The 11,440-nt window shown below is 41.5% G+C and overlaps 1 protein-coding gene across 1 annotated transcript; it reads left to right on the forward strand.

Annotated features, from left to right (window-relative positions):
* The first annotated feature begins 33 nt into the window (after positions 1–33).
* On the forward strand, positions 34–11,440 carry NDUFV3 (NADH:ubiquinone oxidoreductase subunit V3). The gene is made up of 4 exons (XM_028727273.2): positions 34–186; positions 3,290–3,383; positions 7,632–8,498; positions 11,195–11,440. The coding sequence occupies exons 1-4, from the start codon at positions 139–141 to the stop codon at positions 11,359–11,361; spliced, it is 1,176 nt and encodes a 391-aa protein (XP_028583106.2). The 5' UTR covers positions 34–138; the 3' UTR covers positions 11,362–11,440.

Here is an 11,440-nt window from a genome sequence, read left to right on the forward strand (position 1 = left end):
GCCGTCACTCAGCAGCAAGAGAGCGCTGCTCATTGGATACTGCAGGGAATGTGGGCAGAGCAAGACCCTTGACAGGGGAGGGACCTTTTCCTCCTGGGCGGAGGTTGCAGCAGGGACGAGGTTGGGTGGGACGCCGACATGGCGACGGCTCTGCTAATCTCCTGCGGCCGTACTGCCGTGCTCAAGGTAACCGAGGGTGAAGATCCGAGAGGCGCTTTCGGGCTGGCCGCTCCGTCGCCACAGTGCCGTTTATAATGTTTGTGCCCGTGGACGGACCTTGTGTGCGTCAGGATTCGACCTGGCGTTTCCGGGTTGTGCAGCTTGAGTCAGTGCATTATTCCTTGGCAGTAAGTTTTGCTGATTTCAGTGGGACTTACTCCCGAGAAGATGGCAGTAGGGCAGGCTTCCCCAGCCTCGGCCCTCCAGATGTTTTTGGCCTACAATTCCCATGACCCCTAGCTAGCAGGACCAGGGATGATGGGAATTGTAGTCCCAAAAGCATCTGGAGGGATGAGGTTGAGGAAGCCTGCAGTAGGGTTTTAGCTGTAACTTCAAAGCCTGCAGGGCAATGGGCAAACTCTTAGCTGCCTCTTTGATTTTGGCTTTTCATGCTATCATTTATTTTTATTGATATTGAACGGTGGAGGCTGTCACTCAGAGGTAACGCCCAACATTTGCATCCAAAAGATCTCAAATTCAGTCTGGCATGTGTAGGTAAAGGATCTCTGGTAGCAAAGCCAGGAAATAACTTTTCCCGAGGCCTTGGAGAGCAGGAGAACCACTGTAAGTCAGACTAGAGCATGCTTGGCAGATTACATTTTCATTAATTTGGGGAGAGATATGGAAAAATCACATAATTGCTGTTGCCGGTTGCTGTATTGTTCTACCTCACTGAGGGCTGCTTTGCTGACACCCTAGCCCTCGCTCATGGGACAAGTGCTTGCATTTTTTTTCTAGAACACGGATTGGATGAACCAGTCCTGATTGCTCCTGGGCCACATAGTGCCTACTGTGATTTTTTGCAATTAATGCAGGTCTAGAAGGATTTTCTGGACCCTGACTTGACCAATCAATATATTTCTTACTTTTTAAAGAAAGAGAGTGCACCCTACATTACCTAATGCTGTTTAACAGCCCTAACTAGTATAGATCATCTGACTATGTGCTGTTGCTTTTATAACCTTAAACCTTAAACTTCCCAAGGGGGCTTGGTGGGACCTGCACCCAAAAGAGCCTTATTTGAGTGCCTGTTATCTCCTCCTACATTCTGTCTGGGGACTCATGCCAGATGCAGACACTTTACCACCACCCACCACCACCTGTGCTTCAGCAGTAGATTCAAGGGAACCCCCAACTATGAACTCAACACTGTGACACACACACACACACCCCGCCGCATGGAGTTCCTTCCATCAGCTTAGGCTAGTGGCCTACTCGCAAACCTATCTAGTAGGGATAACTTGGCTACAGTAATCTATGCTCTGGTAACCTCAAGTCTGGATTGCTGCAATATGTTTTATGTGGGGCTGCCTTTGAAAATGTTAAGAGCTTGAGTTAGTTCAGAATGTGCCTGGCCAACTGGTGATGGATTTGAGGCAACATAAGACATGCCTGCTGGATCAAGCCAGTGGCCAGTGGCGCAGCTATGGTCCAGCATCCTGAGGGAAGCCTGCAAGTTGGACATGAACACAACAGCATTCTGCCCATCTGTGATGTTCAGCAACTTTATTCAGAGGCATAATGCCTCTGACAGTAGAGAGAGAACATAGCCATGAATTTGTCTGTAAGAACAGATAATATAACACCTAGTCTGTTCCAACTTTGCTAGCTGCCTGCATGCTTCCAAGCCCAATTCAAAGTGATGGTTTTGACATACAAAGCTCTTTCCTGCTCAGGACTCCAGTATCTTCTGGAATGCCTCTCCCTATACGAGAGACCCATAGATCTTTGTTTGAGGCTCTTCTCCCTTCTGAGGGAGGCTAATGACAAAGGAGAGGGCCTTTTCAGTTTTGGCTTTGTATCTGTGGAATTTGCTCCCCACTGAAGCCTTCATTGACATCTTTTTGGCACCAGGCAAAGGCTTAGCTTTTGTCCCAGGCTTTTGACAGACTAAGACTATATTGCTTGTTATTAGTATGCTGCCAAAGCGTCCTGTGGCTATTATGGGGTTGTTGGTTGCTCTGTTTTATGGTATAATATATTTGTGATTTTAGCAGAATTGTAAGTCACTTGGAGTCCTTCGAGTAACAAGCAGTCAACAAACCAAATAATAGAAGTAGTAGTGCAAGTACTGACATGGTTAGCTTGTGTTCATATTCCTCTTTAACAGGTGCTATAAACTATAGGTTGTTGTGGTGCAGGCTTTAAATCTTCTAGTTGTATAAGGCTATAAATTCTGCAGTGAGTATTTCTTCAGGTATGTTTAGTGCCACTTGCCACTTTTAGACTACCAATAATTTCTTCACTGGTAAAATAATAAAGTTCCTTACGGCCCAGGTAAAAGGCATGGTGGCTTTATTAGATGTGAACCTACATTAATGTAATATTCTACAATGATGCAGAAGGTGTATGTTGTTGTTGTTGTCTTCATTCTCTCCCACCCGCACCCCAAATTGTACATTACATTCACTTGTCAATCAGTTCTGTATTTGGAGCAGGAGAAAGAAGCACACTTCAGTGTGCTAGCACCAAGTTTTAACATTCCTCTTAATTGCAAGGCATCTGTAACCATTTCCAGATATAATAATAAAAAAGCATTTATTTGCACTGTACCTGTTTTATCTGCACAGAGCTGTGTCAAAATCCTTATTTGAATGTAAAGTCCATTTACTTGTACCAAACTTATGCCCCTTTACGTGAGGCTGGAAAAAACTAGGTATATTTGTACAGGTGCATAAGCATTTGATATATATGGCTAGGACCTGAAGTAAGAATATTTGTTTGAGAGTAAGGGTGTCTTTTTATATTTCTAAAAGTTTGTGCATGTTCTATGTGAATACTTGTTGGTACAAATGGGTATACATGTAGCAGCATAGGCTTTTGTTATTTAAGACAACATTTCAGATTTCATAGTTTTCTTAATTTGCACAGTTTATGCTCTGGAAGGAATTGCAGGGAGTGAGTGGTCTGTTTCATCACAACTGCTGTACATATATGCCTGATTTTTAGTCATATTTGTGTACATTGTGTATTATACTTTTTGTAGCCTGAGTAATTATAAATGACATTATTAAATCAAGTGTCTTTCTAATTATTACAGATTTTCTACTTATTTCAAATTCTTTTACAGACTTTTAAGTTGCAAGCATGGGGGCTTCGAAGTGTACCTCCTGCTGTATCTCTCTGCACCAAACCAGGGGGTGATAAGAAAGTCTCCAAAAAAAGTAAGGTACCTTTTCTTATTTGTTAATTATGCAAGTTATAAGATGGTTTGCATAACATTTTGTAACAATATTGAACAAAAGTTTGTTAGTTTTAATGGTCTGCAGAATGTTAAGATTCAGACTTTTAAAATTACATCTAGTGGTTATTACCATATTCTAGGCAGTGTAGAGGACTTGTATAGCAACTTTTAAAGCCACAGGTTCACCTAAAATATCAAGGTTTATTTCTAAAATAATTGGATTATTCTAACATCTTTTAAGAGATTAAAACATTCAAAGCAGCAATACTTGCAGCTGTCAACCTATTAAACTCCATTTAGCAATTTCAGTGTAATAGACAGAAGGCAGATATTTTAGGAAAACACTCTCTATAATTAGCCATTAGAACAGGAATACTGGACTACAAGTCCCATCATCCCTTATCATTGGCCATGCTAGCTGAGACTGATGGGAGTTGGGAGTCCAACAGCTCCAGGAGGGCCAGGTTCATCTCTGTTGTAGAGTTTAATGATTTCTAACAAATGGATGACAGGAAAGCAGAGCTCAAGGCAATTAGCCAACCCAGTGAAGTTCACATTTCTCACTACATCAATGTCATTCCCAGCAGCTCTTTGGGTTTTTCTTTATTTTTCTTTATTTGCAGTAAATTTACATCACATGCCTTGCCTGTATCTAAAATCATTTCAGGGGAATATTTAACAGCATTACCAGCTCCAATAAATGTAAGGTTATGGTCAAAACGTTGGGAGTCCCTCAGCAGTGTTTTTCTTAGGGAAGATAGAGACAATGTATGGGAATAATGATACATGGTTGTTTGTGAAATACATGAGTGGGCTTGTTTTATTAAAGATGTGAAACCTTTATTAAGATGTGAAACCTTTACATGCAGCATCCAATCTGCATTAAAATAGGTTTCAGAATATATACATATAAAACTTACACATTTGGTTGGAAAATCCCTACTATTGGGTTCCTTGATTGTTTATTAGCAGTTGCTGATAGAATTCTCCATGCACAAAGGTAAAGGGACCCCTGACCATTAGGTCCAGTCGTGACCGACACGGGGGTTGCGGCGTTCATCTCGCTTTATTGGCTGAGGGAGCCAGCGTACAGCTTCCGGGTCATGTGGCCAGCATGATTAAGCCGCTTCTGGCGAACCAGAGCAGCGCACAGAAATGCCATTTACCTTCCCACCGGAGCAGTACCTATTTATCTACTTGCACTTTTGACGTGCTTTCGAACTGCTAGGTTGGCAGGAGCAGGGACCGAGCAACGGGAGCTCACCCCGTTGCGGGGATTCGAACCACCGACCTTCTGATTGGCAAGTCCTAGGCTCTGTGGTTTAACCCACAGCGCCACCTGCATCCCTGCATAGTGAACTCAAATTGACCAACAGTAACAAAATCACTTTCTATTCTGCAATTTGAGAAGGGTATTGGTACCACTCCTGTAGTCTCATCTGCCATTCTTAAATGTTACTTTAGGGAAATTCAATACCTTAATTTGATTCTCTTTGACACAGTATATTTAAGCTTTTTAATACATTTTCCTTGTTGTATGTTACTGCCCGCTGAATTTAGACTGATTGCATACAAATGGCAGGGTCCACACACAATCCAGGCTTATTTGTGTAATCTTTGTGTGTGTTTTTAGTAGCTGTGCTTGGCTAAACTTTCTGTTCTTCCAGACACTGTTATAACTATTAACTTGTAATTACTAGGGTATCTTAACATACAAAAGAGTATTTAGAGTTTGGAAAGTGCAACAAACCATTGACATGTATCTTTCTTCTTTTAACACTCTTAAAATTTTACTCTTGTCCTGTTAAATGTACATGTCTTTGGGCTGTAAACTCCTTGTCTTGTCTCCTTGAAAGGAATTATTATACCTTTTATTATTCCTGGTTCCTCAAATTTGTTAAAAAGGTAAAGGTACCCCTGCCCGTACGGGCCAGTCTTGACAGACTCTGGGGTTGTGCGCCCATCTCACTCAAGAGGCCGGGGGCCAGCGCTGTCCAGAGACACTTCCGGGTCACGTGGCCAGCGTGACAAAGCTGCATCTGGTGAGCCAGCGCAGCACACGGAAACGCCGTTTACCTTCCCGCTAGTAAGCGGTCCCTATTTATCTACTTGCACCCGGAGGTGCTTTCGAACTGCTAGGTTGGCAGGCGCTGGGACCGAGCAGCGGGAGCGCACCCCGCCGTGGGGATTCGAACCGCTGACCTTTCGATCGGCAAGTCCTAGGCGCTGAGGCTTTTACCCACAGCGCCATCCGCGTCCCCCACAGCGCCACCCGCGTCCCTCAAATTTGTTAGTGACCTGTAAAAACTGACACAGGAAAAAACCACATCCTGGTTTTTCCCTGGTTCTCCTCATGCTGTGGTGGAGTAGTCTGCATAGTCTAGAGACTGAAGAGTGTGCAGTATACTTTTGCACTGATGAAGGAAAACAATTTCTCGTGAGTGTCATTCATGGAAGATAAAAACGGATTATGCAGATGTTGCTTTTCTGATGCTAATGGAATTGAAAATGCTAGTTTGAGATCTAGTATTTTCCTCTGACAGGCGTGTAAGCACCTTTGTTATTCATACCATCCTTGTGCTTTGCATCCTTAAAAGCTCTGTGAAAACCACTTTACAATATATCAGTCTGGTTATCAATGACAATGATCATTCTTCAGTTGGAGCAAAATCAGTAGCACTTGAGGAGTATGTGTGGGTGCAAGAATTAAGTGTGGAGAACTGTGGTTCTCTCAATGTTGCTACTTAGAAAGTAGCTGCAATGTGGCCATTGACATTTAAGTTACAAGTTTTGTTCAGTCCCTAATTAATTTTCTCAACGCTAACTTCACTTATCAATAATCTGAAAATGAATAATTCTGCTACCATGCTTTAAATACTGTCCTCTTTCCCCCAGTCGTTAATGATGGTCAGTTCTCATTTCCATGTTGATGATTTCATTCTTTCTTAGCTGTCTGAACTTCATAGCATGTATACTACTCTGGCTTAGTTTTATGCTGTCTTGCTTATTTAATGTCTTTTGGCACTCTCTCTAAGGTTTCTGTTAAGTGCTCTTGGTGCAAGAACAACTTAGAATAGGATTAATTTTACTGTTCCTAAGATCCAAACATACTGATTCCCTGTATTATGATCACATACTTAATTGATTCACATACTTGATTCCAAAATACAGCCTTCTGTGATTAATTGGTGCTCAGACAATTGGTAACAAATCAAGGAAATGCACCCAGCACATTACAGAGAGTCAAAAGAAAATGTGGTCCTCCCCTTTTCTTCAAGGAATCTTGGGTGCACTTCCTAGATCATGAAGTCTGCAAAACATATGGGGTGAGTCTTGGCCAGTAAATCTTCCTTCTGTCTCTTAAGGTCTTGCATAAGCACTACATCTTTTTCATTGATGAGTATTTCTAATATTGAACAAGAGGTTGTCATATAATCAATGTATGCAGTTCACTGCCACAATAAATACTGATGGTGGCTTTTAACAAGAATAGATTAAATGCTGTAGGATAGGTCTATAAATGGGGGTTAAACTTGTTGTGTATAAAGGCAGAATGCTTCTGAATGTTGAGTACAAGGGAAGGTCCTACTCCAGGAAGCACCACTGAAAGCCAAAATATGCATTCTGCATGATAAACAAATACTGGAAAAGGCAAATGTTTTCTTTTCCATGTAAAACCATAAAATAGGAAGCTCGCACTCCCAACAGATTATATTGCTGCTGTTGAAAGTTTGTTTGAATAAATTTCTCACAAAATGTGTTGAATGTAGTTGAGGTACTTAGATACTGCAGTGCTAAATATACTCTTCACACTGCTAAGTGTGCTCTTCACAATGCACTCAAGGAGATAGGAGAGTGTTTTCATCCACATTTCACAGATTGGAACAGAGCATTTCTGATGAAATGATGTTCACAGGCAGCGTGGCACAAAGAGGAGGAAATAACCTTCATGTTCCTGTGAGAGACTTCTGCAAGCAAAGGACACTTTTTGACATTTTTGTATGAAATGCAGCGTGTAATGGAAACTGAGCTTCCAGACTGGTGTTTATACCAGATAACTTCACAACTATTAAGTACAATTCCATATTAATGGGTGTGTTTGAAGCTGTCTATTCCAAAATGATATTGTTCTTTGCCATTTTGTAGATGTAATTGGCACCAAAGGAGTGTGTGAAAACAACAGTTGAATGTCGTTTAAAAGCTGTCTCCTCTTTCCCACAATTTACAGATAAAGGTGAGATAATTAACACTAAACCTGATGCTGCTGTAAAATTAAAAGATGAAGATCTGAGGAAATACTTGGCTAAGAAAACTGTGGTAAAATTTCCTCAGAGAGCAAAGCTTCCTTCTCTTGAGGGACAGTCTGTTGTTTCCTCAACAGCAGGCTTGGGGAAGAAGAAGGGAGATGAAGAGACATCCTCTTCCTCAAGCTCTGAGTCAGATTCTAGCTCTGATTCTGATGAGGAAGATTCTGCCTTCGAAGATACCATAAAAACCAAAGTATCATTTCCAAGTCGAGATCCCCCCTCTTCTGGTGACAGAACGAAGAAAGCAAAGATAAGAAGCGAAAAACACGTTCCCCAAGAGCAGGTCAAAGGCAAAGCAGCCGAGAAGCTCCCTTATAGTCCTGGATTCACAGAAAGCCCCGTGAAACAAAAGGAGGTGCATCAGACAACAGCCGGTGACAAATTGTTATGGTCAGATTTGTCAAAGTCTGCCACAAACCGAAGACACGAAGAAGCTCCTTTAAAGAGCACCGACTTTGGAACAAAAGTTGCAGAAAGTCAGAGGCCAACAGACGTAGCTAAGCAGCTGGAGGCATCTCTCCCTGAAGCGTCACCCCTTGGAGCAACTTCAAGTATATTGTCTAGAACTCAGTCAGTGCCTCAACAAAATGCAGCTCAAAATCTGACTTTGCCAAGGCAGGGGGGAAGTGTGGCAACGGAGGCACAAAAGACTGACATGCAAGGAAAAACTGCTGCTGTGCCACAAGGAGAGCTTTTGGATGGCAGAGTGCCAGCGGCAGAAACCACAGTGAAGGAGGAGATTGCCCTGGAAGTAGGAGTTCAGACTGAACAACAAATCGCTATACAGGGTATCACTTTATCTTGTTTGTTCTACACTGATGTGCTGCGGGGGCTGAGGGCTGTTTATGAGCAAATATCTTGTACTCTTGAGTACTGACGTTACTGAAAACATTCTGGAATCTCTTCTGCTCTTTTCCAGAGCTTAATGCAGTTGTTTTTGCAGACTTTTCTGCTTTGCTGATGAGTTCTTTGTCTAGTTCTTTGCGCTTCCATTCTTCTTTTCTTTGATACTCCTGCTTGGCTTTTAGACTGTTGGTGGGAGAAAGCAGTACGTGTTTTCACAGCATTCTTCTGTACCAGTGATTATAACCATCTGAAATACTGAAAGGTGATAAAAGGAAGGGAGGTCCTTCAAAGCCAAATTGAGCCGAGTTCAAATAGGCTGCCTTATCAAAATCAGAATTTTGCTCCACTTTTGCTAGAAGCACAATGAGGCTATTGAGCAATCTATTTTGCAGTCTCCTTCTCTTCCTGCCCAGCACTTGCCCTCAGGCTTAACATCTGATTTTCTACTGGGACTGTCTGTTCCTCCAGTACTCTCGACTCTTGTCTTTTCCCTCCTTTCACAGTTCTCTTGTAGATGCATAAGCCGGCTCTGCTGTGCTGATGCGATCACAAGGAACAAAGTTAGCTTTGGCACCAGAGGAATGATGGGGACGCTCTGCCTTCAGGCTAGCAAAGATATCGCTTCGGAATCCAGCATTAGCAACAAGGGACATTCACAGCACATGCCTTTCTCATATGTTCTCCCCTAGTAATATATCTCTGATACTGGAACTCCCATACACATTTGGTCTTGTAATGTTTGTAGACTATGCGGGAGTCCTTTGGTCTCAAAACACACCAAAACCTCACAAGAAATCAATTCTTGTCTCTCTCTCCCCTCACCCCATCCCAATATGTCAAAGACTGGATAAGTTCACCCATTCAAACCATGTTCTTCATTATGTCCTTCCTCTTCCTGTGTCTTGTATTTTGTAGTACACTCATCTTGTTCTTTTTTTTTTACTAAATTTCTCTCCCCAATAATTTGTCACTCTATAAGGCAGAGAAAATAATACTCAAGCCAGTTGAAAGGTGACTTCTGCATGGCATGAAAAGTAAGGAAGCCTACTGGAAGAAACTATTTAATTGAGTGCTAATTTTACACACACCATTACTATGAAGCTTCCCAAATGTTCAGGCTTCTGTGTATCCAGCAGAGGGCAGTGGTGACTAGAAGAAGCATTGTTGAGACTATACACTGAGAATGCTTTGAGCCTTTCATTTCTACTTGGTTGTAGCCCAGGAAAAATTGAGATAATGGCAATTAAGCGTGGAGGAAGGGAAGGTTGGTGAAACATGAAACCTTAAAGCAGACCGTATTTAATTGTCAAGTTGTAATTCAGTGGAAGTTAGTGGAACCACTTGATGCTGATGTCAGTCTAACTAAAAGCCAAATATGGTGTGGGTTTCTGTACAGGGCATAAACATTTTAAAGTCCTATTGATTTCAGAGGAAAAGGCTGCAACATACGCTGAGTTTTCCCATTGTCAATCAAGTGCTTGGCTATGCACAAAATCTTTTGCCTCTCTAACACTAGGTGCAAGCTTTTCTGCTGTTTCCATTTTCTATGTCCTCCACCTACTGACCAAGGCATAATACAGAGCATAGAGGGGACTCTGTATATCTTAAAATAAAAATAAAAATAATGATCTAAAAATATACACGGCTCATTGTTAAAGGCAGGTGAATGAGAATGCAATGTTGAGTAAATTGAGTTATATAAACTAGTTGTGGTCATAATAGTCTCCAATTTCTCAATTTGGGAGATGCTTCCTTAGGAATTTTTATATGTTACAGGCAAAGGAGCACCAGTCTTGTGTTTCATGGCAGTGACAGGGTTCTTATTGCACTGCACTGTTTTTGTAGAAGTTTATTGAAGGATAAACAGCTTATGGATTTTGTGAACTTAGTAGGGAGCTAAATACTCTAAGGGAGGAGAAATGCAAATATCTTTTTAATATAAATTTTATAAAGTTTTAATTAGATTTAGATTCAACAGCAAACTCTCTTTGATTTTGAATACTCCATTGGGAGTAGAAAGCTGTGGAGTAGTTTCAAAATCTGCAAAAATTCAACCATTGAGCCCTTGATCCCAAAGCAGAACATGCATGTGCAGGGGAGACCAGTGCTGTGAGCTGCCCAGAGTGGCTGGGGAAACCCAGCCAGATGGGTGGGGTATTATTATTATTATTATTATTATTATTATTAGTCTGAGCTGTGCTTTCTTGTTTTTCACAGCAGCACTTCTGCTGCCAGGGAAAGACACTTTCTTGCCCCTAACAGTGAGAATGGTTGTGATACAAATCAACAACAAAGCTTGAATTGCACGTGTGGGATAGTCTCACATGCACATGCTCCTGTTTTGAATCTTGGCATTAGTTTTCCTGACTGAGAATATTAAAAGAAACAAACTAACCTTCGCAAAATCAGTTGCAGCTAGATGTGTACCTTTTATTTTATGTAACTTAAGGCATTGATTGCTACATGTTAAAATTCAAGTTATGTTTAATATAGTATATTTTTGATTTCTGATAAAATATCAGTGGTTAGCTGCTGTTTCCAGTGACAGACTGAGAAATCTCCATGAAATCTGACTCGGCCAGAAATAACTTGGTGTTTATTTTATCTCTGAATTCACAAGTATATTTTCTCCTCATAGAGGCAGAGCCGCCAGTTGAAACTGCTCCAGAAACATTTGACATGTCTACCTACAAGAATCTGCAGCACCATGATTATACATCATACACCTTTGTGGATTATGACGTTCAGCTTGCAAAATTCAGGCTGCCTCAGCCATCCTCTGGGAGAGTATCTCCACGACATTGAATCAAATGTGGAAATGCACAAACAAACTAATTCTGACAATGAAGGAATATCCATGCTACAATTAAAGTGCTGCAAATGA

Source organism: Podarcis muralis, chromosome 4, assembly GCF_964188315.1.
Source record: "Podarcis muralis chromosome 4, rPodMur119.hap1.1, whole genome shotgun sequence".
In the NCBI taxonomy this organism is placed as follows: domain Eukaryota; kingdom Metazoa; phylum Chordata; class Lepidosauria; order Squamata; family Lacertidae; genus Podarcis; species Podarcis muralis.